A 27,523-nucleotide genomic window follows, 5' to 3' on the forward strand; every position below is an offset into this window, starting at 1 on the left:
CTGGGGCTCGCTTGCCGTGTCGAAGCTCCGAGTAGAGCGCTTGTTTTGGGAGCCTCGTGTCAGGCATGCGGACAATGTGGCCCGTCCAACGGAGCTGATCGAGCGTGGTCAATACTTTGATGCTGGGGATGTTGGCCTGAGCGAGAATACTAATGTTGGTGCGCCTATCCTGCCAATGGATTTGCAGGATTTTGTGGAGGCACCTTGGTGGTATTTCAGTGTTTTGAGGTGTCTGCTGTATATAGTCCACGTCTCTGAGCCATATAGGAGGGTGGGTATCACTACTGGTCTGTAACTCATGAGCTTGGTATTGGGTTTGAGGTCCTGGTCTTCAAACACTGTTTTCCTCAGGCAACCGAAGGCTGCACTGGCACACTGAAGGCGGTATTGGAACTCGTCGTCTATATCTGCCCTTGTTGACCGTAAGCTCCTGAGATATGGAAAATGGTCCACGTTGTCCAAGCCCTTGTGGATTTTGATAACTTCGGGGGGGGGGGGGAAATCAGGTTGGTAGAGGACCTTTTGTCTTATGGATGTTTAGTGTATTGCCCATGCTCTCATTCGCCTTGGTCAAGGTGTTGACGATGGCTTGGAGTTCGGCCTCTGAGTGTGCGCAGACGCAAGCATCGTCTGCATACTGTAATTTAATGACTGAGCATGGGACGACCTTGGATGTGGCCTGGAGGCGACCGAGGTTGAACAGATTCCTGTTTGTCCAGCTCCACTCCAGTGGGGAGTTTGCTGAGGGTGAGATGGAGCATTGCAGCAAAGAAAATTGAGAAGAGCGTTGATGCTGAACGTGGAATATGTATGGTGGATCTATTCGTCAGGATCACTGCTTGCATGTCATTGTGGAGCAGGAAGAGGATGGTCACGATTACAGCGTCCGAGATCTCCTGGTATGCGCTCCTCCTTCCAGATAAGAGAAATGGGGTCATGCATTCATGTCAATAGTGCTTCTCCGACATGTTTTAGTGCTTCGAAGGGGCCACATCTGCTCCTGATGCCTTGTTTTTCAGTCAGTTGTCGGGTGGCCTTCAACCTTGTGCCAGGCTGGGATCGTGGTGGGTGGCATGCTGCGCGATGGAGTTGAGGACACTCTCGTCGAAGACAGATCTTCGACATGTTCCTTCCAGCGGGTACTGACTGCCTCTCTGCCCTTGATGATCGCACCTCCGTTCTTGGTTGGCAGTGTGGTAGGGCCTTGGATGCTTGGGCCGTAGGTGGTCTTGACTGCTAAAGAATCCTCGCACGTCATGGATATTGGCTAGCTGCTGGATTTTTATTTTGTGCTTTCTCCACCCACCATCTTTAGGTCGTGGGTTTTCTGTCGGACCTTGGCCTTCAGACGTCTGTAGAGCTGCTTTCTTGCTCTCGAATTGCGTTGCTGTTTCCAGTTCAAGAATGCCTTGTGCTTGCGGCATATTAGCTCCTGGATCTCCTGGTCGTTTTCATTGAACCAATCTTAGTGATTCCTGGTCGAGTGACTGAGCATCTCTTCACAGGTGTTGATTTATGGAGGCCTTGAGGGCAGACCAGACACTGGACACTCTGGGTCATTCGGAGTCGTCAAGTTGGTAGCGAGGCACTGGCTGAATATGGCTTTCTTAGCGGGATCTTTGAGTGCTCCTGCGGCATTGTTTCTGTTGCTGCCGTTGTTTTGAGGTGATGGTGGTGACAGAGTGAGTTAGGCTGTGGTCCGTCCAGCAGTCGTCCACTCCTGTCATGGCGCGGGTGATGCGCGTGTCTTTGCGGTTCCTCACTCGGACGATGACTTAGTCTAGCAGATGCCAGTGCTTGGAGCATGTTGCCATGAGAACTTATGACGGAACAGGGTATTGGTTATGACGAGGCCATGTTCTAAGCATTTTGTCAGGAGGATACTGTTGGAGTTGGCTTTCCCTACCCCCTCCTGCCGATCACACCTCGCCAGAGGTTAGTGTCCTTCCCAACTCTGGCGTTGAAGTCACCAAGGAGGATCAGCTTATCACCTGTTGGGACTCGGGATAGGGATTGTTCGAGGCTGGAGTAGAATTCCTCTTTGGTCTCGTCTGTAGCTTCAGTGTTGGGGCGTACGCGCTGAAGACCGAGTGCAATGGTTCCGGGCTAGGGTGAGCCGAAGAGTAATGAGACGTTTGCTTATCCTGCAAGGGGATTCTGAGAGCCCACTAGCTCATTTTTTACGGCGAAGCCTACCACATGGAGGTGGCTGCCTTCTGGTTTACCTGTCCAGAAGAAAATGCGGCCACCACCTTATTCTTTGAGCTGGCCTTCCCCTGCTCGCCGTGTCTCGCTTAGGGCGGCGATGTCTTTGTTGAAGCACCTGAGCTTTTAGGCAACGATAGCGGTGTGGCATTCTGGTCTGTTGCTGTTGGGGTTGTCCATGAGGGTCCTGAGGTTCCAGGTCCCGAACTTCATCTTAAAGAGTGGAAGATGGCTGTGCGTCAGTTCTTTTAACGTGGGGTGGCCGTTGCACACCAGCTACCACACAGGCTTGACAGAGATTTAATTTCATAGTTCCTCTTTGCCTTCCTAATTTTTTTGACTCCTCTCCTAATCTTTTCATGATGTCCCTTATGTACTTAATGCATACCTCTTTCCTTGCCCTCAATTGTTCCCTTATGGCTTGCTTCATCCATAGAGTCTCATTAATATTTAGTATGTTCTTTCCTTTTAGTGGAATATATTATCTGTTGAACACAGTTTTAAATGTTTTCCACTGCTTCTACATTGTTTTTTGCTAATTTTGTTGCCCATTTTATTTTCCCAAGTTCTATTCTGAGCTCCTCAATCAACTTTTACCCTGTTTTCATCATACTTGTGTCCTTTGTAATTATCATGTTAAAGCATACTATATTATAGAACAGAAGAAATAGGAGCAGGAGTAGGCCATTTTGCCCCTTGAGCCTGCTCGACCATTCAATAAGATCATGGCTGATCTGATCCTGGTGTCGAAATCTCGATCTCCGATAAATGACTCGGACACCTTCATCTCTGGCAAAAGTTTCTTTAATTTACTTGCTAGCAAGGGAAAGGTCACACTCAGTCAATGGCGAAGTGAACACCTTCGAAATGGTACAGTTTCAAGAGATATTTATACAGTAAAACGCAAGTTATGGCCTCTCTCTGTGTATTGGCTCTGTCTTGCAGTCAGTGAATACAGATAGAGTTAATTACTACATCCTTATCCTGATGTGGTTTCCAGATATTTCCTTTTGTCAGGGTTATTAGTTGGCCAGCCGGCCGTTACTCAATGAGTGTGGTAATGAGCTACCTGCCTTACATTGTGTCAGGATTGTCCAGTTTCCTGGTCAATTATCTTTTTTCATCAAATGGATAAGGTCTCTACAAGAGATAATGGCTGGTGGTTTGAGTACTTCGAAAAGGGTGGGGTGGCATGCGACAATAGGAGAGCACCATGGGGGAGGGGGGGGTACTTGTCTCAGCAGGACTTGTCTCCTAGCTGTCTGGTGGCTATCAGCCCTTTCAAGCCAGGTTTAGCTGTTTATGCAAGCCGACTGCTTTCTGCAGAAATTTCTGGAAGGACCAGGACTCCATTTTGTTATATATTAAAAAGAGCACAAAAATACCATGTGGCATCAGCTTAGATAAAAATACATTTCCACATTGGCCTCAACTCCACTTCCCTGTAAACCCTTGACTCCCTTATCGTTCAAAAATCTGTATCTCCACCTTAAATATATTCAAAACTCCACTGTGTATAGGCTCAACCTTTCTTTATATGACTGCCCCTTCACCTCCAGAATCAACCTCGTGAACCTTCTCTGAACTGCCTCCAATGCAAGTATATCCTTCCTTTAAATAAGACGACCAAAACTGTACGCAGTACTCCAGGTGTGGTCTTGCCAATTCCCTGTACAGTTGAAGCAGGACTTACCTACTTCTATATTCCATCCCCCTTGCAATAAAGGCCAACATTCCATTTGCCTCCCTGATTACTTGGTGTACCTGCATGCTAACTTTTTGCGAATCATGTACAAGAACCCCACCAAATTCTTCGACATTTTGTAATCGCTCCCCATTTAAATAATTTTTCTACCAAAGTGGATAACCTCACATTTTCCCACATTCTAGTCCATCTGCCAAATTTTTGCCCACTCACTTAGCCTATCTTTGTGTCCTCTTCAAAACTTGCTTTCCCACCTATCTTTGTATCATCAGCAAATTTGGCTATGCGACACTCGGTCCCAATGTAAATGTAGATTCTTTTCTCTCAATCTGGTTCAGCAAAATTACTGAAACGAATACCGTTTGTGCTTTAAACAAAGCAAGTTTTTATTTAAAAAAACAAATCCCGATCGGGGACTTTATCAGACAGAAGGAATGCAAGTCTGTTCGAACGCACCCACTTCCTACGGACAAAGTGACGTTACATTGTAAAGGGACGATGGTTATACATTTTCGGCAAAAGATAACAAGATAGGGCTAGAGTGACATCCTAGTTCAACCTATCTCTTTTGATCCCTCTTTCTCTTTGTCCACTCATAAGCCAACCTAAGTATGGTCTGATTTTAAACAAAGACCTTCTGTTAATGTTTCAGGTTAATAACATGATTTAATAAGACCTTGAGGTTTTTCTGCAAGCTGTGGGTTTTGTTTCAATATGTGTTAGTGTTGTAACATTTCGCAGTCTCGAGTCTCAGATATCATAGCTATTCCTCCATGAATTCTTTGTTAGCTTATACTGTCCCGATACAATTCCCACGTTCTCAACTTCAATGTCTCTATACATTTTTAAACATTCACACCTTCATCCAAGTCATTAATATAGATTGTAAATAGTTGAGGCCCCAGCACTGATCCCTGTGGTAGGCACTCCTACTAATTTCAGTCTGCCAACCTGAAAATGACCCATTTATCGTGGCTCTCTGTTTTCTGTTAGTCAATCCTCTATCCATGCTAATATATTACTCCCAACCCTGAGCTCTTTTCTTGTGCAGTAACCTTGGCCCCAAGTTTCGTGCCGCGGCGAAAACGGCGCACCTCCGAGCTGGGCGCCTGTTTTTCGCGCCGAAAACTGTGCCTAAAAAAAAAAGTCCGATATTGGGAGCTCGATGTCTGCTTGGCGCGGCGCGCTCATCGCAGCAGGGGACGGAGCCTAACACGCGCGCCGATTTTCTAAGTAGCAGGGGGCGGCGGGTACAATTTAAATTAGCCTTCGTAGTGCCGGCAACCCTGCGCGTGCGCATTGGAGCGTGCGCGCACGCGCAGTCTCACACAAACATTGGCACTCAGCCATTTTTAAAAATACTGCAGAAAAAGTAAAGATTTGTTTCTTGGACCCCTGCAAAGGCTTGTAGTTTAGTTTTTTTTTGATATTTGTGTGAGGGAGTGCTTTTAGCAGCACTGCTGAATAAATCACCACCTGAAATCAGTGAGTTCAGCTTTTCACTGCTAAACTTGCAGAACCGGTGCTGCATTGGTGCATGCAAAGTAAGGACTGTGTGTTTGGAGAAATAAGAGTGCCAATTCAATTTTGCAATAATACGTGGTGTTGACAATGCAGCACCCATTCTGCAAATTTAAATATAAAACTGTCGATGTGGCTGCCTCTCCCTGTCCAAATGGCCTCAGTCCCCCTCACAGCTCGAAGGCTGCTGCAGTATCTTGGGCTGCCGGCCAGCCACTGACGCCGCTGACATCCTATGGCCGAATGGCCTCGCGTCCGTCCGCTGCTGATTCTTTGGCTGCCGGCCAGCCACTGACGCCGCCCCTAAAGCGTGGCCGAATGGCCTCAAGAACCTTAATGAGCTGCATGTGTCCTGCGTTGATTCTTTGGCTGCCGGCCAGCCACTGACGCTGCTGCTATCTCATGGCCGAATGGCCTCATCGGTCCGTTGATTCTTCGGCTGCCGGCCAGCCACTGACGCCGCTGATATCTCATGGCCGAATGGCCTCGGGTCCGTCCGGTGCTGCTTCTTCGCGGCCAGCCACGAAGAGAATGAAGGCCTGCCTCAAGCACTGCAGCTCAGCTCGAAGCTTGCTGCCACTGCCGTCGAGACACTGACGCCACACCGCTGCCTGTCTCCAACATGAAAGGCCTGCCTGAAGCACTTTCACACAGGTAGGAACATGGTTTATTTAATCTTTTCTTTGCTTATAAATTTTTATTCAGGTTGGATTTATTTGTATAAGTATAACTAAGGATTGATTGTAGAATTTAATGACTTCCCTTCCCCCCCCCCCCCCCCACCCACCTCATTCCCTACGCCTAATTTGTAACCTACGCCTGATTTTCTAAATTGTAGACAAGGTTTTTTCGAGCGTACAAAAATCTTCACTTACTCCATTCTAAGTTAGTTTGGAGTAAGTTTTCACTCACGAAACTTTGAAATCAGGCGTAAGTGGCCGGACACTCCCCCATTTGGAAAAAAAAATTCTGTTCCAAAGTGAAACTGTTCTTCCTGACTAGAACTGGAGCAAACTAAATGTGGAGAATTCTGATTTCTAAGATACTCCGTTCTACACCAGTTGCTCCTAAAAATCAGGAGCAAATCATGTGGAAACTTGGGGCCCTTGTGTGGCACCTTATTGAATGCTTTCTGGAAATCCAAATACACATGAACTGGGTTCCCCTTTATCCACTCTGCTCATTACATCCTCCAAGAACTCCAGAACATTTGTGAAACATGATTTCCCTTTCATAAAACCATACTGACTCTGCTTGACTGCATTATGATTTTCTACTACTTAATGATGGACTCCAGCATAGTCCCACTGACAGATATTAGGCTAACTGGTCTATAGTTTCCTGCTCTCTGTCTTCCTCCTTTCTTAAATAGAGGCATTGCATTTGCGATTTTTCAAGTCTGCAGGGACCTCTCCAGAATTCAGGTAATTTTTATAAATTACAACCAATGCATCTACTATCTCTGCAGCCACTTCTTTTAGGACCCGAGGATGCAGGCCATCAGGTCCAGGGGACTTGTCCACCTTTTAGTCCCATTAGTTTGCCTAGTACTTTATCTGGTAGTGATAGCGATTGTTTTAAGTTTCTCTCTTCTCTTTCCTCGCTCCCCCCCCCCCGCTCCTTAATTATCAATTATTGGGATGGTTTTCTGCCATGAAGACCGATACAAAATATTGTTCCAAGTCTCTGCTGCTTCCCATTTATTCTCCAGTCTCATCCTCTAAAGGACCAACATTTACTTTAGCTACTCGTTTCCTTTTTATATACCCGTTGAAGCTCTTGCTGTCTGTTTTTATATCTTTTTGCTAGTTTACTCTTGTATGCTATCTTTGATGATCATGTTTTTGGTTATCCTTTGCTGGTTTCTAAAAATTTCCCAATTCTATGGCCTTCCACTGTCCTTCAACATTGTATGCCTTTGTTTTCAATTTGATACTATCCTTTACTTCCTTAGTTAGCCAGGGATGGTTCATCCTTCTCGTAGCATCTTTTTTTTCTCACTGGAATAAATCTTTCCTGAGAATTCTGAAATATCAACTTAAATGTTCGCTACTGCTTTCCTACAATCTTGCCCTTTAATATATTTGCCCAGTCTGCTTTCATCAACTCTGCCTTCAGACCTTTTGTAATTACCTTTATTTAAGTTCAGGACACTAGCATGCGACCTAGCTTTCTCACCCTTAAACTGAATTTGAAATTCTACCATGCTATGATCACTCTTCCAAAGAGGATCCTTCACTGCAAGATTAGCAATTAATCCAAACTCATTACACATTACCAGATCTAAAATAGTCTGCTCCCTGGTTAGTTCCACAACATCTTGTTCCAAGAAACCATCCTGCACACACTCTCTGAACTCTTACTCAAGCTACCTTTGGACAAATCAAACTGGCAATCAATTTGAAGATTAAAATCGGCCATGATTATTGCTGTATTTTTCTTGTAAGCCTCCATTATATCTTGATTTATACTCTGTGCCACAGAGTGGCTACTGTGTGGGAGGCCTGTAGACCACTCCCACCAGTGAATTAATAGTTATCGCCACCCAAACTGATTCTACATCTTGATCTTCTGAGCCAATATAGTTTCTCATCCTTTATTGACAGCTACCCCGCCTCCTTTTCCTTTCTGCCTATTGTTACAAAATGGCAACTACCCCTGAATATTCAGTTCCCAGCCTTGGTCACCTTGCAACCACGTGTCTGTAGTGACAATCAGATCATACGCATTTATTTCTATTTGTACCGTCAACTCATCTATCTTGTTACGAATACTTCGTGCGTCAGAAATAATTTTAATTTTGTCTTGTGTATACGCTCTGCCCCTACTTGTCACACTCTGGTTATCGCTACCCTGCACTTTTGTTTTCTCCTTTCTCTTTGACTTTTAAAATTTCTGCTCGCTGGATCTCCTCCTCCTCCTCCTCTTTCCCTCCCCCCGGCCCCCCCCCCCCCCCCCAATATTTAGTTGAAAGCTCCATCTATATCCCTAGTTATTCGATTCGTCAGGACACAGGCTTAAGCTTGGTTCAAGTGAAGTCTGTCCTGACGGAACAGCTCCCTCCTATCCCAATACTGGTGCCAGTGCCCCTTGAATTGAAACCCGTTCCTCCCACACTAATCTTTGTGCCACGCATTCATTGCTCTGATCCTATTTACCCGTTGCAAATTTGCTCGTGGCTCAGGTAGTAATTCAGAGATTATTACCCTTGTGGTTCTGCTTTTTAATTTAGTCCCGAGCTGCTCTCACTCCCTCAGCAGAACCTCTTTGCTTGTTCCACCTATGTTGTTGGTACCTATGTGGACCACGATAATGGGATCTTCCCCCTCCCACTCCAAGTTCCCCTCCAACCTAGAGATGATGTTCTTAACCCTGGCACCGGGCAGGCAACACAGCCTTCGGGACTCTCTCTTGGCTGCAGAAAACAGTATCTATTCCCCTAACTATACTGTCCCCTACTACCACTGTTTCTTTTATACTCCCCCCCCGTCCCACTGCTTGAATGGCCTCCTGTACCACGGTGCTGTGGTCAATTTGCTCGTCCTCCCTGTAATCCCTGCCCCCATCCAAACAGGGAGCAAGAATCTCGTACCTGTTAGGCAAGGGCTGAGGCTCCTCCGTCACTACCTCCTGGATCCCCATACCTGCCTCGCTTGTAGTTTCACACTCTTGTCCCTGACCAGGGACCAAATTTGAATTAATTAATCTAAGGGGTGTGACGACCTCCTGGAACACAGCGTCCAGGTAACTCTTCCCCCTCCCTGATGTGTCGCAGTGTCAGCAGCTCTGACTCCAACCATCAACACGGAGCTGAAGTTCCTCGAGCTGCAGACACTTGCTGCAGAAATGTTTGCCGTGGACCTTAATGGGGTCAACCAGCTCCCACATGCAACAACAGCAACATTGCCTGCCCTGCCATCTCTAATGTAATTAAGTTTTCACATTTTGAATGCTGTTAGATTTTTAATCCCAGCTCTAATTTAAACCAATGCCCAGGAAAAAGAGAGAAATACTGACCAGCCAATCAAGCACCTGCTTTCCTGATATATCACACTTTAATTCTTTTTGCTACTGATACTCACGGGTCAGTTAATACTGTTTGGGCCTTGCTGCTCCGGCTGCCTCATGCCCTGGAGTCCCTGGCCAAAGACCGCCCTAAGTGGAGGACGTGCATCTGGGAGGGTGCTGAGCTCCTATAGTATCGTCGCCAAGAGCATGCAGAAATCAAGCGCAATCAGCGGAAGGAGCGTGTGGCAAACCAGGCTCCCTGCCCACCCTTCCCCTCAACCACTGTCTGTCCCACCTGTGACAGAGACTGTGGTTCTCATATTGGACCGTACAGCCACCTAAGAACTCATGCTAAGAGTGGAAGCAAGTCTTCCTCGATCCCGAGGGACTGCCTTTGATCATGATGCCCTTTGTAGGCCTGCTGACTTTCCTGCTCTCTCCTGATCACTATTGCCTAGATGTTCCTTTAGTTTTACATATCTTATCTGCTGTGGTTCATTCCCCATTACTAGATCGAATAGCAAATCATCCCTTGGGCTTTTTACATCTTGGGTTAGAAAGGAGTCCTGTACATAATGTAGGAACTCCATTCCCTTATTCCCTTTGCCTACTTCTCCTGTTCAATTAATATCGGGGTAGTTGAAATCCCCCATGATGATTATTCTGTTTTTTTTTTACTGATTTTGTGGATATCTGAACGGAATATATGGAATTAAGGACAGTAAAGTAAACGGGATATATGAAGATGTATAAGCCATGGAAGAATAGCTGGGAGAATGTCAGATTGCAAATAGTGCAACATCAGCATAGCTAACAGTCTGTCTCAAGGTTTCAAGTCACTAATCCTGCCAATAATATATAATTGTAACATGAAATACATCTGCAGAATTGCAAGGTCTCAGTAAATAGTCACACCATTAGATTGAAACATTTAGAGGCAATACTTGAGCTTTCAAGAAGAACATCTCATATAGATTGACTAATGAGTGGCTGAGTTAGACTGTCAATCCATTTGTATTTTGTTATCTGATTTCAAAACTGTATAACTGTTAACGCTTTACGATGTAACTTCACCTATCCGTAGGGAGTGTGTACGCTCTATCCAGAGAGTATATCTTCTGTCTGATAGGTCTTACTGGCCGGTAATAAAGACTGCTTTGTTCAAAGCACAAGAGGTATTCGACTCAGTAATTTTACTGAACCAGATTGAGGTAAAAGAATCCAGGAATTAACATTTTCACAAATTTGTCTGTCTATTTCTTCCTCCAACTCCTTTCCACGATTTGGAGGTCTGTAGATGACGCCTATTAGTGTGAATGATCCTTTATCATTTTTATCTCTATCCATAAGGATTATATTTTTGTCTTGCTGATAGCTGCGTCACTTTTTTCTAATGCTTGTTATCCCTAATAAGTACACCGACTTGACCTCCCCTTTTTCCTTCTCCCTTTTCTAAATCTAAACTAAATTTTCTAAGTCAAAACGAAGACAGTCAATCGCAGACCACTTCCTTGTATCGCTCTCTGCCCTTTCTCCTCCCCCCCCCCCCCCCCCCAAGGCCAACTCTATCTCCTTCTGTGTCTGCCCATGGGAAACAAAAACACTCTTCCCGTCTCTTACAACTGCACTTATGAACTGTTCAGCCTTTTGGCCCTCCATTCACCATGACATTTCTGCAGTTACCAATCTGCTCAGTCATACCCTCACCAAAAACAATTACTCTCTCTTATCCTGGCCGTTCCCCCAGTACAGCTCTGATCTTCGCTCAAGTCCAAGGGATGCAGACGTGAACGGATATGGTGGAGAACTGGTTTAGCCATTCACTGCCAGATCTGGCTGGACCAAATAAAGCATTAGCGGGTCCTGCTCTCGTCTGCCAAAATTGCTCACTATTCCAGAATCATTCTGGAATGTAAAGATAAATCCTGGCTTCTAATCTCCACTGCTAATCGTCTTTTTAAACCTTTCTCCCTCGTCTCCACCCTCGCCTCCGACAATAAGTGTGAGGAGCTCGTGGACTTCTTTGTTGTAAGGTTGAGTCCATCCGTTCGGCTGCCGCTACCTCTTCCCCCGAGCCCACCGAGCCAATCTTCCTCTAAGGATCCCCCACCCCCGCCCCACCCCTGACCTCACGCCTTTCGCCAGTTTCTCTCCGATCTCCCCTCATGACCTTTCCGAGCTTATCCTGTCCATGAGACCTGATTAGAAGGATCTTTCTAGTGGGGCTCCGCAGGGCTCTGTACTCGGTCTCCTGCTTTTTGTGATTATACATCAATGATCTAGACTTGAATATAGAGGGTACGATTAAGAAATTTGCAGATGATACTAAAATCGGCTATGTGGTTGATGATGAAGAAAGCTGCGGACTGCAGGAAGATCAATCAACTGGTCAGGTGGGCAGAACAGTGGCAAATGGAATTTAATCCCAAAAAGTGTGAGGTAATGCATTTGGGGAGGGCTAACAAGGAAAGGGAATACACATTAAATGGTAGGACACTGAAGTATAGAGGAACAAAGGGACCTGAGAGTGCAAGTCCACAGATCCCTGAAGGTAGCAGGTCGGGTAGATAAGGTGGTTAAGAAGGCATACGGAATGCTTGCCTTTATTAGCCGAGGCATAGAATGTAAGAGAGGGGCGCGGGGGTTATGCTGGAACTGTACAAAACACTGGTTAGGCCACAGCTACAGTACTACATGCAGTTCTGGTCACTGCATTACAGGAAGGACGTGATTGCACTGGAGAGGGTACAGAGGAGTTTTACGAGGATGTTGCCAAGAGTGGAGAATCTAAGCTGAGGACAGATTGATTAGGCTGGGGTTATTTTCCTTGGAACAGAGGAGGCTGAGGGGAGACGTATGTAAAATTATGAGGTGCTGAGATATAGTGGCTAGAAAGGGCCTATTTCCCTTAGCAGAGGGGTCAACAACCAGGGGGCATAAATTTAAAGTAATTTGCAGAAGGATTAGAGGGGAAATTTCTTTATGCAGAGGGTTGTGGGGGCCTTGAACTCACTGCCTGAAAAGGTGGTAAAGGCAGAAACCCTTGCCACATTTAAAAAGTACTTGAAGTGCCGTAACCTTAAAGGTTATGGACCGAGAGCTGGAAAGTGAGACTAGGCTGCATTGCTTCTTGTTGGCCAGCATGGACATAATGGGCCGAAATGGCCTCCTTCCGTGCTATAAACTTCTGACTTCCTGCTCCCCTTGACCCTATTCGCACCAAATTGCTGACCACCCATCTTCCTTTTCTGGCTCCCATATTTGCTGACATTGTAAACGGTGTTCTCTCCTCAGGTACTGTCCTCCTCTCCCTCAAATCTGTTGTCATCACCCATCTGGAAAAAAAACAACCCTCGACCCCTCCGTACTTGCAAACTACCGCCATATCTGCAACCTCCCTTTCCTCCCCAAAGTCCTTGAACGTGTTGTCGTCTCCCAAATCTGTGTCCATCTTTCCAGTAATTCCATGTTTGATGTCCTCCAATCCTGTTTCTGCGCCTGCCACAGTCCCAAAACGGCTCTCGTCAAAGTCACAAATGAAATCCTTAGTGACTGTGATGAAGGCAAACTATCCGTCTTCGTCCTCCTTGACTTGTCTGCAGCCTTTGACACGGTTGACCACTCTATCCTTCTTCAACGCTGCTCCACTGTCATCCAGCTGGGTAGGACTGTACGCGCCGGATTCCATTCTTATCTATCTAATCGTAGGCACAGAATCACCTGCAATGGTTTCTCCTTTCTGCCCCCACATCGTTTCCTCTGGTGTCCCCCAAGAATCTATCCTTGGCCCCCTCCTATTTCTCATCTACATGTTGTCCCTTGGCGATACCTGAAAACACAGCATCCGTTTCCACATGTACGCTGATGACGCTCAGCTATACCTCCCTTCCACTTTTCTCGACCCCCTTGGAGTCTAAATTGTCAGACTGCCGTTTTTGGTCACCCCCACAAACTCCGTTCCCTAGCCACTTACTCCATCCCTCTCCCCAACTTCTGTCTGAGGCTGAACCAGACTATTCACAACCATGGTGTATATTTGACCCTGAAATGAGCTTTCAACCACACATCCGTAGCATAACGAAGACCGCCTATTTCCACCTCCGTAACATTGCCCATCTCTGCCCTTGCCTCAACTCTTCTGCTGCTGAAGCCCTCATCTGTGCCTTTGTGACCTCGAGACTTGACTATTCCAACACACTCCCAGCTGGCGTCCCACATTCTACCCTATGTAAACGAGACGTGATCCAAAACTCGGCGACCTGTGTTCTAATTTGCACCAAGTCCAGCTCACCCATCATCCATGTGCTCACTGACTGACATTGGCTCCCAGTTAAGCAACTCCTCAATTTCAAACTTCTCATCCTTGTATTCAAATCCCTCCATGGCCTCGGTCCTCCCTATCTCTCCTCCAGCCCCACAACCCCTCAGATATCTGCGCTTCTCTAATTCTGCCCACTTAAGCATCCATGATTATAATCGCTCAACCATTGGTGGCCGTGCCTTCTGTTGCCTGGGCCTTGAGCACTGGAATTCCTTGTCTAAACCTCTCGACTCCTCTACCTCTCTTTCCTCATTTAAGACTTTAAAACCTACCTCTTTGACCAAGCTTTTGGTCAGTTCGCCTTGTGTGGCTTGGTGTCACATTTTTTGTGTCGATACTTCAGTGAAGTTCCTTGGGACATCTTACTGCATTAAAGGTGTTCTATAAATACAAGTTGTTCTCGGCCATCATACCGCTTTTGAAACCGAACCTGTAATCTGTGAAGTTATGACTGCACAGAGGCTTTGCTGTGTCTTTCAGCTCCTGATAGAAATCAATATGCTGGCAAAAAGTTACGCGAATTGCCTACCTGCTCCGAAGTGATTACACTGAAAATGTTTAAGTCTTGTGCAAGTGGGTGCAGGAGACCTGTTGCACAGCGTAAGGGGATCAGAAGAAAAGTTTCTTTGGGAATGAAGTTCTAACACACTATATAATTAATAGCTACCATGTAGATCAAATGAATGACCTGATGCTGGTTTGTTTCTTCCATCCGAGTCGGCTGCTAGCAGAAGCGGAGCATAAACGAACTTGTCTTGTATAAAGTTTTTGAAGAGTTTTCTTCTTGATTCAATGTGAAAATTATTTCCAAATGGCTAATGCCGATTACATATGTTAATTTGGAGGGGAAAGATGAAAAAAGTAGCTTGAAACAGGATAATTTAGATAAAATTGGAGATTAGCGATATAATTTTTTTTGAGTCGTGTCGAATTAAATAGAAACTGAAACCTCTCTAATCTGTATAAAGGAGAGACAAAGAAAGGTTCCTGGTATTCCTGTTGAGTTTGCCCAGAATTTCACTTCGGATGTATTGGATTGGCAATAATGTGGAACTTAGATGCAATTTTCAATGGAGGAGGAAAGCTGTAAGACAGAAGATTTGCTGCAAATATGACCATTAAAGCTGGCAAGACCCTTAAGGTTAAGAACCACCGCCCCATGTAATCCCAGGTTCGCATACGCACAGCAGTGTGCTCCTGGGCTCCGTGGGAGACTACGCTGCGTGGAACTCTGCAGCGCTTTAAGGGAAGCTTTTACAGGGGAGATTGTACAACCTAGGTGTAGATTTTTGTGATGTCCGTAGTGTACTCCTTTGATTCGCCGCCGACCGCAAATTCTTTAAGAGTAAGAGCACGTAGTGTGTATAGAACCATGTTTCAATGGGGTGTCAAGAGGAGGGGGAAGAGTGAAAATATATGCAGCATAATGCAATTTCTAATGCTGCACTTTAATGAATAGATTTTGCTTTTTGACGTGTAGGCTGATGTTTTTGAAAATGCAAAGAAAATTCTGCATTGAAAATGTTGATATCTCAATGCTGTAATATTTTTTTTGTGTCGAGCAAACATGTTCAGAACTGTGGGGATAGACAATCAACTTCTCTAGCTTTTGCCATTGCTACTGTGGAATCAGCACTTGGGAGGATGACTGTTGAGGAAGGAAGTGCTTTGCCTCTGGTCTGCAGACATTTCTTTTGAGCCATTCAGCAAAATCTATAAGCTTGGGTAGTGTAAATTTGAAAACCTCTTCCAGATAATCCAGTAGCCTCATTTGGCAACTGAACACTATTTGCTGCAGAATTTACAAATGCACTATTGATAAACTTTGTAACCCCACTGCCAGTCTTGTCACAATTTGACTATTTCCTGTTAGACCAAAGTGGGTGCAGTGTATTTTAAGACTTCTTGTTAAAGCTGATAAACTGATCAGCAGGAGAAAACTCATTATGGTAGGTTCTTGAAGAAAACTACAGGGGAAATCCAAGTGGATTAACCAGCGTACAGATTGAAACCATACATGCGTGATTCAGCGCTGTCACACTGTACTAGCAAGCCTAAAAAGAAAGTTGGAACAATACTTAAATACTTACATATACTTAAATATTATAATACTTCAAAATATTTTAAAAGTATACAGCTTAATATATAAACTTTATTTCAACAATGGTACTTGAAGGGTCCAGAGTGAAACTTAGTAACTGCTCTAATTTCTTAGCAGTTTATGCAGCAACAAAGACTGCTTTCATTCTGACGTTTAGGCAAAAATTATTTGCGCATTAACTTTAATTGTAACTATCTATAAAGTGTAAGGGATTAGTCACACTTTGAGCCAGCAGTCATTTTGATAAGTTGGCTTTTCGAATTTATTGAAATCATTTCTGTTTCGCTGTAAAAAGCAGTTGATATAAAATTAATTTGCATATTAGGCAATTTAAGAAAGTCAACAAAAGAACGGAAAATTTTAGAACCTTCTGTAAATTGAGTTTTATTTTCAAGTTCCATGTTACTGTAATAATTCCTGCAGTTTTTTTTTGCTTGGAAAATTAACCAGAGAATCTGTAAAATTCAGAATGGCAGGCAGTGACTAGTGGGGTACTGCAAGGTTCTGTGCTGGGGCCCCAGCTGTTTACATTGTACATTAATGATTTAGACGAGGGGATTAAATGTAGTATCTCCAAATTTGCGGATGACTCTAAGTTGGGTGGCAGTGCGAGATGCGAGGAGGATGCTATGAGGCTGCAGAGTGACTTGGATAGGTTAGGTGAGTGGGCAAATGCATGGCAGATGAAGTATAATGTGGATAAATGTGAGGTTATCCACTTTGGTGGTAAAAACAGAGAGACAGACTATTATCTGAATGGTGACTGATTAGGAAAAGGGGAGGTGCAACGAGACCTGGGTGTCATGGTACATCAGTCATTGAAGGTTGGCATGCAGGTACAGCAGGCGGTTAAGAAAGCAAATGGCATGTTGGCCTTCATAGCGAGAGGATTTGAGTACAGGGGCAGGGAGGTGTTACTACAGTTGTACAGGGCCTTGGTGAGGCCACACCTGGAGTATTGTGTACAGTTTTGGTCTCCTAACTTGAGGAAGGACATTCTTGCTATTGAGGGAGTGCAGCGAAGGTTCACCAGACTGATTCCCGGGATGGTGGGACTGACCTATCAAGAAAGACTGGATCAACTGGGCTTGTATCCACGAGTTCAGAAGAATGAGAGGGGACCTCATAGAAATGTTTAAAATTCTGATGGGTTTAGACAGGTTAGATGCAGGAAGAATGTTCCCAATGTTGGGGAAGTCCAGAACCAGGGGTCACAGTCTAAGGATAAGGGGTAAGCCATTTGGGACCGAGATGAGGAGAAACTTCTTCACCCAGAGAGTGGTGAACCTGTGGAATTCTCTACCACAGAAAGTAGTTGAGGCCAATTCACTAAGTATATTCAAAAGGGAGTTAGATGAAGTCCTTACTACTAGGGGGATCAAGGGGTATGGCGAGAAAGCAGGAAGGGGGTACTGAAGTTGCATGTTCAGCCATGAACTCATTGAATAGCGGTGCAGGCTAGAAGGGCTGAATGGCCTACTCCTGCACCTATTTTCTATGTTTCTGTGTTTCTAAATATACTGAGTAATGTATTCTTTCTTTTTAGTGATCAAGAGCCTCCATATTCAATGATCACCTTGCACGAAATGGCAGAAACAGGTAAGTACTAGACTGAAAAATATAATACACTAACTTCCTACAAATTGAGTTTGAACGAATTCAGTAATTTTATTGTTGTCAGCACAAAGTGAAACTTGTTAGGAGATCAGCAGAGCCTAATTTAAGTTAGAGGTTTTTTTTGTGGCGCGCTCTCTTTTTTTTTCTTGAGGCGCTCTTGGCTAAATGGGCAGGCCACTGATGCTGCTCTGACCCTGATTAAGTACACAAATAGTCATTCGTGATTCTCCATTTGTCTCTTTTTTTTTTTGTTTTCATTTTCTCCCTGTGAAGCATTACTTGACTATAGGAAGCATCACACATTGCTACATTTTATCCTTTTTTATACTTCCACATCCCTTGGGCACACTGCTCTCCCCTCCCTGATCCAGGGATGTAAATGTTAATTGCGGCACTACTCCTGTACTTTAGAACAGCTATCTCTGCATACTATTACAAATTATATTCATAAAATTGAGCATACTTGCAGTTGTATGCACATATTACAGAAGGTTCCCAACATTGAGTGCGAAAGGGTTGATTTTGTTTTAACCTGCTCTCCATTCAGTACACCATACTAAAGTTCAGTTTAATTAGGAATCTATAAATTTTCCTGAAAAATAGATTTTAAATCACTCATTAAAGTTTTGGAAGATACTAGCAAAACTGAGAGAATGCAAACAGTTAAGGTGGACATTTTACATCTAGTTTTACAGCACAAACAGGTCATTCGGCCTGACCGGTCCATGCCAGTGTTTATGCCCCACATAAGCCTCCTCTCACCTTAGTTCATCTCGCCCCATCAACATAGCCTTCTATTCATTTTTCCCTCATCTACTTATCTAACTTCCCCTTAAATGCATCTATGCTATTCAACTCAACTACCCCATGTGATAGAATGAAGAGCATTTTTACTTACTGTAGTGGGAAATTTAAGCCAATTGCCAAGGTTGTAGAAAATACAATCTTTGTCAATTTGAGCATATAAAGCTGTTTTTTGCAAATGTGTAGTGGAGATTGGATATGCCATCTTGCCATCATGGCTGGGATTTCAGTTTTTCTTCAATTCCTCCCTCTCCAATTGCCTTTTTTTAAAAGCATTTTTTAAGGCATTAACAGTAAAACATTAGGTTTTATTTAGCATGTGATGTGGAGTGAGTAGTTTAAAGTCTGGTGCCAAAAATGGTTTTGCCAACTTGCATAAAAGCTTGTAATATGGAATGATTGATGTTTCTGATCTTTTTAGAAAAGCAGATTTATCAGTCATCAAAGGGATTCCAAGGGTATTCTCAGTAGCAATGGAAGGCCTACCAAATGCAGCTTAAACATTTGACTCCAATAGTAATCTACATGCTTCAAATCGGCCATTAGAATATAGTATACACATTTCAGTTTTTTAACATGAAACAAAATACAGGTCTTGATCCTATTAATTTCCCTGCATTCTTTTTCCTCTCCCCAACCTTCAGTTCTGTCTTGGAAGCATTGCATCAGTTTTACTGCCTAAGCATTTATATAGAGAAAATGATAAACTATGTCAGATGATTTAAGTTGAAGTTCTGCAAATCTTAAATAGGAAATCTGAGCTGCTTTGAAACAGTGTTCCAGGGTGACCTTTTTATACAGGCAAAAACACAACGTTGCAGCACCAGTAACCTTAGCTTCCTTTGTTATGTTTGTCAGTGGTGCAAATTAAAGTGCAACCAGTTTCCGACAGGAATTGTAGTTGCTGAGCCTAATCTTCAAATATCCCTTAAGATTTTGTGCTTTTGTTTTTATCTGGAAAATTAAATTCCTTTTTTCAAAATAAAACACCTCTGTATAGGTAGTCTCCCCTTCAGGAAAGTTCCATTCAATCATAAAAAACATAGAAACATAGAAAATTGGTGCAGGAGTAGGCCGTTCGGCCCTTCAAGCCTGCACCGCCATTCAATATGATCATGGCTGATCATTCCCTCAGTACCCCTTTTCCACTTTCTCTCCATACCCCTTGATCCCTTTAGCCGTAAGGGCCGTATCTAACTCCCTCTTGAATATATCCAATGAACTGGCATCAACAACTCTCTGCGGCAGGGAATTCCACAGGTTAACAACTCTGAGTGAAGTAATTTCTCCTCATCTCAGTTCTAAATGGCTTACCCCTTATCTGAAGATTATGTCCCCTGGTTCTGGACTTCCCCAACATCGGGAACATTCTTCCTGCATCTAACCTGTCCAGTCCCGTCAGAATCTTATACGTTTCTGGAGATCCCCTCTCATCCTTCTGAACTCCAGTGAATAAAGGCCCAGTTGATCCAGTCTCTCCTCATATGACAGTCCAGTCATCCCTGGAATTAGTCTGGTGAACCTTCGCTGCACTCCCTCAATAGCAAGAACGTCCTTCCTCAGATTAGGAGACCAAAACTGAACACAATATTCCAGGTGAGGCCTCACTAAGGCCCTGTACAACTGCAGTAAGAACTCCCTGCTCCTATACTCAAATCACCTAACAACTATGAAGGCCAATCTACCATTTGCCGCCTTCACCGCCTGCTGTACCTGCATGCTCACTTTCAGTGACTGATGAACCATGACACCCAGGTCTCGTTACACCTCCCCTTTTCCTAATCTGCTGCCATCCAGATAATATTCTGCCTTCGTGTTTTTGCCCCCAAAATGGATAACCTCACATTTATCCACATTATACTGCATCTGCCATGCATTTGCCCACTCACCTAACCTGTCCAAGTCACCCTGCAGTCTCTTAGCGTCCTCCTCACAGCTCACACCGCCACACAATTTAGTATCATCCACAAACTTGGAGATAATACTCAATTCCTTCATCTAAATCGTTAATGTATATTGTAAAGAGCTGGGGTCCCAGCACTGAGCCCTGTGGCACTCCACGAGTCACTGCCTGCCATTCTGAAAAGGACCCATTTATCCCGACTCTCTGCTTTCTGTCTGCCAACCAGTTTTCTATCCATGTCAGTACATTACCCCCAATATCATGCGCTTTGATTTTGCACACCAATCTCTTGTGTGGGACCTTGTCAAAAGCCATTTGCAAGTCCAAATACACCACATCCACTGGTTCTCCCTTGTCCACACTGCTAGTTACATCCTCACAAAATTCCAGAAGATTTGTCCAGCATGATTTCCCTTTCATAAATCCATGCTGACTTGGACCGATCCTGTCACTGCCTTCCAAATGCGCTGCTATTTCATCCTTAATGATTGATTCCAACATTTTCCTCACTACTGATGTCAGGCTAACCGGTCTATAATTACCTGTTTTCTCTCCCTCCTTTTTTAAAAAGTGGTGTTACATTAGCTACCCTCCAGTCCATAGGAACTGATCCAGAGTCAATGGACTGTTGGAAAATGATCACCAATGCATCCACTATTTCTAGGGCCACTTCCTTAAGTACTCTGGGATGCAGAGTCTCCGGCCCTGGGGATTTATCAGCCTTCAATCCCATCAATTTCCCTAACACAATTTCCCGCCTAATAAGGATATCCTTCAGTTCTTCCTTCTCACCAGACCTACTGTCCCCTAGTACAATCGGAAGGTTATTTGTGTCTTCCTTTGTGAAGACAGAACCGAAGTACTTGTTCAGTTGGTCTGCCATTTCCTTGTTCCCCATTATAAATTCACCTGAATCCGATTGCAAGAGACCTACGTTTGTCTTTGCTAATCTTTTTCTCTTCACATATTTAATAGAAGCTTTTGCAGTCAGTTTTTATGTTCCCTGCAAGCTTCCTCTCGTACTCTATTTTCCCCCTTTTTAATTAAACCCTCAGTCTTCCTCTGTTGAATTCTAAATTTCTCCCAGTCCTCCGGTTTGTTGCTTTTTCGAGCCAAATTATATGCCTCTTCCTTGGCTTTAACATTATCCTTAATTTCCCTTGTTAGCCATGGTTAAGGGATGTACAATTGCTGAAGTTCATCCATGTGATCTTTAAATGTTTGCCATTGCTTATCCACTGTCAACCCTTTAAGTATCCTTTGCCAGTCTATTCTCGCCAATTCACGTCTCATACCGTCGAAGTTACCTTTCCTTAAGTTCAGGACCCTAGTTTCCGAATTAACTGTGTCACTCTCCATCTTAATAAAGAATTCTACTATATTATGGTCACTCTTCCCCAAGGGGCCTCACACAACAAGATTGCTAATTAGTCCCTTCTCATTACACATCACCCAGTCTAGCATGGCCAGCTTTCTAGTTGGTTCCTCGACATATTGGTCTAGAAAACCATCCCTAATACAAACGTAGGTCCCCTGCAGTCAGAATCAGGGGAAGTCATAACGGGGAACAAAGAAATGGCGGACCAATTGAACAAGTACTTTAGTTCGGTATTCACTGAGGAGGACACAAACAACCTTCCGGATATAAAAGGGGTCGGAGGGTCTAGTAAGGAGAAGGAACTGAGGGAAATCCTTATTAGTCGGGAAATTGTGTTGGGGAAATTGATGGGATTGAAGGCCGATAAATCCCCACGGCCTGATGGACTGCATCCCAGAGTACTTAAGGAGGTGGCCTTGGAAATAGTGGATGCATTGACAGTCATTTTCCAACATTCCATTGACTCTGGATCAGTTCCTATGGAGTGGAGGGTAGCCAATGTAACCCCACTTTTTTTAAAAAAGGAGGGAGAGAGAAAACAGGGAATTATAGACCGGTCAGCCTGACATCGGTAGTGGGTAAAATTATGGAATCAATTATTAAGGATGTCATAGCAGCGCATTTGGAAAATGGTGATATGATAGGTCCAAGTCAGCATGGATTTGTGAAAGGGAAATCATGCTTGACAAATCTTCTGGAATTTTTTGAGGATATTTCCAGTAGAGTGGACAAGGGAGAACCAGTTGATGTGGTATATTTAGACTTTCAGAAGGCTTTCGACAAGGTCCCACACAAGAGATTAATGTGCAAAGTTAAAGCACATGGGATTGGGGGTAGTGTGTTGACATGGATTGAGAACTGGTTGTCAGACAGGAAGCAAAGAGTAGGAGTAAATGGGGACTTTTCAGAATGGCAGGCAGTGACTAGTGAGGTACCGCAAAGTTCTGTGCTGGGGCCCCAGCTGTTTACACTGTACATTAATGATTTAGACGAGGGGATTAAATGTAGTATCTCCAAATTTGCGGATGACACTAAGTTGGGTGGCAGTGAGAGCTGCGAGGAGGATGCTATGAGGCTGCAGAGTGACTTGGATAGGTTAGGTGAGTGGGCAAATGCATGGCAGATGAAGTATAATGTAGATAAATGTGAGGTTATCCACTTTGGTGGTAAAAATAGAGAGACAGACTATTATCTGAATGGTGACAGATTAGGAAAAGGGGAGGTGCAAAGAGACCTGGTACATCAGTCATTGAAGGTTGGCTTGCAGGTACAGCAAGCGGTTAAGAAAGCAAATGGCATGTTGGCCTTCATAGCGAGGGGATTTGAGTACAGGGGCAGGGAGATGTTGCTACAGTTGTACAGGGCCTTGGTGAGGCCACACCTGGAGTACTGTGTACAGTTTTGGTCTCCTAACCTGAGGAAGGACATTCTTGCTATTGAGGACGTGCAGCGAAGGTTCACCAGACTGATTCCCGGGATGGTGGGACTGACCTATCAAGAAAGACTGGATCAACTGGGCTTGTATTCACTGGAGTTCAGAAGAATGAGAGGGGACCTCATAGAAACTTTTAAAATTCTGACGGGTTTAGACAGGTTAGATGCAGGAAGAATGTTCCCAATGTTGGGGAAGTCCAGAACCAGGGGGTCACAGTCTAAGGATAAGGGGGAAGCCATTTCGGACCGAGATGAGGAGGAATTTCTTCACCCAGAGAGTGGTGAACCTGTGGAATTCTCTACCACAGAAAGTTGTTGAGGCCAATTCACTAAATATATTCAAAAAGGAGTTAGATGAAGTCCTTACCACTGGAGGAATCAGGGGGTATGGTGAGAAAGCAGGAATGGGGTACTGAAGTTGCATGTTCAGCCATGAACTCATTGAATGGCGGTGCAGGCTAGAAGGGCCAAATGGCCTACTCCTGCACCTATTTTCTATGTTTCTATGTTAATACACTCTAGGAAATCCTCCTCCACCGCATTGCTACCAGTTTGGTTAGTCCAATCAATATGTAGATTAAAGTCGCCCATGATAACTGCTGTACCTTTATTGCACACATCCCTTATTTCTTGTTTGATGCTGCCCCCAACCTCACTACTACTGTTTGGTGGTCTGGACACAACTCCCACTAGCGTTTTCTGCTCTTGGAATTCCGCAGCTCCACCCATACCGATTCCACATCATCCAGGCTAATGTCCCTCCTTACTATTGCATTAATTTCCTCTAACCAGCAATGCCACCCTGCCTCCTTTTCCTCTCTGTCTATCCTTCCTAAATGCTGAATACCCTTGGATGTTGAGTTCCCAGCCTTGATCACCCTGGAGCCATGTCTCAATGATGCCAATTACGTCATACCCGTTAACTGCTATCTGCGCAGTTAATTCGTCCACCTTATTCCGAATACTCCTCGCATTGAGGCACCGAGTCTTCAGACTTGTCTTTTTAACACACTTTGCCCCTTTAGAATTTTGCTGTAATGTGGCCCTTTTTGTTTTTTGCCTTCGGTTTCTCTGCCTTCCACTCTTACTATTCTCCTTTCTATCTTTTGCTCTGATTCCATTTTATTTTCCTCTGTCTCCCTGCATAGGTTCCCATCCCCCTACCATATTAGTTTAACTCCTCCCCAAGAGTACTAGCACGCACTCCCCCTAGGACATTGGTTCCGGTCCTGCCCAGGTGCACTGGTTCCACCTCCCCCAGAACCTGTTCCAATGCCCCAGGAATTTGAATCCCTCCCTTCTGCACCACTGCTCAAGCCACGTATTCATCTGAGCTATCCTGCGATTCCTACTCTGACTAGCACGCGGCACTGGTAGCAATCCTGAGATTACCACTTTTGAGGTTCTACTTTTTAATTTAATTAGTGAATAAATAGTAAAATCAGAAAATGCTGGAAATCTCAGCAGGTCAGGCAGCTTCCCTGAAGAGAGAAACATTTCAGGTCGAGAGCCCTTTGTCAGAACTGGCAATAATTTGAAATGTAACAGATTCATAGGGAAGTGCTGGGGCTTGAAAAGGGGGTGGTGGGGCGGTGGAAAGAACACCAGGGAAGGTCTATGATAGGGTGGAAGACAGAAGAGATGGGAGACAAAGGGATGATGGGCTGAAATGTGATGGTAATAGCACAAGTTCGGAAACAAAAGATGAGTCTTGATAGGGTGTAAATAGCAGAATAATTACCAGCTGCCATGGGAAACAGAGAAGCAAAAAAAAGGCGGGGTGGGGGAGCTTTTGTAAAAATAAAAGCAAGAAAAGGGAACAAAATTACAGTCTGAAATTGTTGAACTTGATGAGTCCGGAAGGTTGTTTCGTGCCTAAATGAAATGTTGGAATCAATTATTAAAGATGAAATAGCAGTGCAATTGGAAAGCAGTGATAGGATTGGTCCAAGGCAATATGGATTTATGAAAGGGAAATCACGCTTGACAAATCTTCTGGAATTTTGTGAGGATGTAACTAGCAGAGTGGACAAGGGAGAACCAGTGGATGTGGTGTATTTGGACTTTCAAAAGGATTTTGACAAGGTCCCACACAAGAGATTGTTGTGCAAAATCAAAGCACATGGTATTGGGGGTAATGGACTGACATGGATATAGAACTGGTTGGCAGACAGGAAGCAGAGAGTCGGGACAAACTGGTCCTTTTCAGAATGGCAGGCAATGACTAGTGGGGTGCTGCAGGGCTCCATGTTGGGACCCCAGCTATTTACAATATACATCAATGATTTAGATGAAGAAATTGAGAGTAATATCTCCAAGTTTGCAGATGACACTAAACTGGGTGGCGATGTGAGCTGTGAGGAGGATGCTAAGTGGCTGCAAGGTGACTTGGACAGGTTAGGTGAGTGGGCAAATGCATGGCAGATGCAGTATAATGTGGATAAATGTGAGGTTATCCACTTTGGTGGCAAAAACACGAAGGCAGAATATTATCTGAATGATGGCAGATTACGAAAAGGGGAGGTGCAATGAGACCTGGGTGTCATGGTACATCAGTCATTGAAAGTTGGCATGCAGGTACAGCAGGCGGTGAAGAAGGCAAATGGTATGTTGGCCTTCATAGCTAGGGGATTTGAGTATAGGAGCAGGGAGGTCTTACTGCAGTTGTACAGAGCCTTTGTGAGGCCTCACCTGGAATATTGTGTTCAGTTTTGGTGGTCTAATCTGAGGAAGGATGTTCTTGCTATTGAGGGAGTGCAGCAAAGCTTCACCAGACTGATTCCCAGGATGGCAAGACTGAACATATGAAGAGACTGGATCAACTGGGCTTGTATGCACTGGACTTTAGAAGAATGAGAGGGGATCTCATAGAAATATATAAAATTCTGACGGGACTGGACAGGTTAGATGCATGACGAATGTTTCCGATGTTGTGGAAGTCCAGAACCAGGGGACACAGTCTAAGGATAAGGGGTAGGCCATTTAGGACTGAGATGAGGAAAAACTTCTTCACTGAGTTGTTAACCTGTGGAATTCCTTACCGCAGAGAGTTGTTGATGCCAGTTTATTGGATATATTCAAGAGGGAGTTGGATATGGCCCTTGGGGATCAAGGGGTATGGAGAGAGAGCAGGAAAGGGATACTGAGGTGAATGATCAGCCATGATATTGAATGGTGGTGCAGGCTCAAAGGGCCGAATGGCCTACTCCTGCACCTATTTTCTAGGTTTCTACGAAAGATGAGGTGCTGTTCCTCCAGCTTGAATTGAACTTCATTGGAACAATGCAGGAGGCCAATGACAGAGGTCAGAGTGGAAGTGGAGCGGAGAATTAAAGTGACAGGTGACCGGATGCTCGGGGTCATCCTGGCGAACTGAACGGAGGTGTTCCACAAAGTGGTCACTGAATCTGCGTTGGTCTCCCCAATGTAGAGGAGACCACATCGTGAGTAGCGAATACAGTGTACTAAATTGAAAAAAATACAAGTAAATTGCTGTTTCACCTGGAAGGAGTGTTTGGGACCCGAGAAGTGGGAAGGGAGGAGGTAAAAGGGCAGGTGTTGCATCTCCTGCGCTTGCATGGGAAGGTGCCTTGGGACGGGGTGGGGTTGCTGGGAGTGACTGGAATGGACCAGGGTGTCATGGAGGGAGTGGTCCCTTCGGAATGGTGAGAGGGGAGGGGAAGATGTGATTGGTGGGATCATGCTGTAGGTGGCAGAGGATGGTCTGTTGAACGTGGAGACTGATGGGGTGAAAGGTGAGGGCCAGTGGAACCCTGTCGTGGTGGTGAGAGCAGAGGTGCGGGAAATAGAATGGACACGGTCAAGGGCGATGTTGGCCATGGCGGTGGAGAGTCCTTGGTTGAGGAAAAAGGAAGACCTGTCAGAGGCACTAGTGTGGAAGGTGGCGTCGTCAGAGCAGCTGTGATGGAGAAACTGGGAGAATGGAATGGAATCCTTCCAGGATGTGACGTGGGAGGAAGTGTAGTCCAGGTAGCTGTGGGAGTCAGTGGGCTTATAGTGAATGTTTGTCGATAGTCTATCCCCAGAGATGGAGACGGAGAAATCGAGGAAGGGAAGAGTCGGAGATGGACCGTATGAAGGTGAGGGAATGGTGGAAATTAGATGCAAAGTGAATAAAATTTTCTAGTTCAGGACGACAGCAGGAAACTGCACCGATACAATCATCAATGTACCGGAAAAAGAGGTGAGAGAGAGGACCTGAGTAGGAGTGGAAACATGGAAAATAGGAGCAGTCGTCGGCCCTTTGAGCCTGCACCGCCATTCAGTATGATCATGGCTGATCCTCTTTCTCAACACCATATTCCCACTTTTTCCCCATACCCCTTGATGCCCTTTGTTTCTACAAATCTATCTATCTCCCTCTTTAATATATTCAGTGACTTGGACTCCACAGCCTTCTGTGGAAGAGACCTCCACAGGTTCACCACCCTCTGAGTGAAAAGATTTTTCCTCATCTCGGTCCTAAATTTCCTACACCGTATCCTGAGACTTTGACCCCTTGTTCT

General features: G+C 44.7%; 1 protein-coding gene across 1 annotated transcript in view; it reads left to right on the forward strand.

The window, feature by feature from the left end:
- The window catches only part of rspry1 (ring finger and SPRY domain containing 1), a 102,092-nt gene that overhangs the window by 14,320 nt on the left and 60,249 nt on the right, over positions 1 to 27,523 (forward strand). Inside the window, exon 2 of the mRNA XM_070897912.1 lies at positions 17,408 to 17,460. Within this exon, the coding sequence (XP_070754013.1) occupies positions 17,408 to 17,460 (53 nt within the window). The remainder of the gene's footprint in view (positions 1 to 17,407; positions 17,461 to 27,523) is intronic.

This window comes from Pristiophorus japonicus, chromosome 13, assembly GCF_044704955.1.
Source record: "Pristiophorus japonicus isolate sPriJap1 chromosome 13, sPriJap1.hap1, whole genome shotgun sequence".
In the NCBI taxonomy this organism is placed as follows: domain Eukaryota; kingdom Metazoa; phylum Chordata; class Chondrichthyes; family Pristiophoridae; genus Pristiophorus; species Pristiophorus japonicus.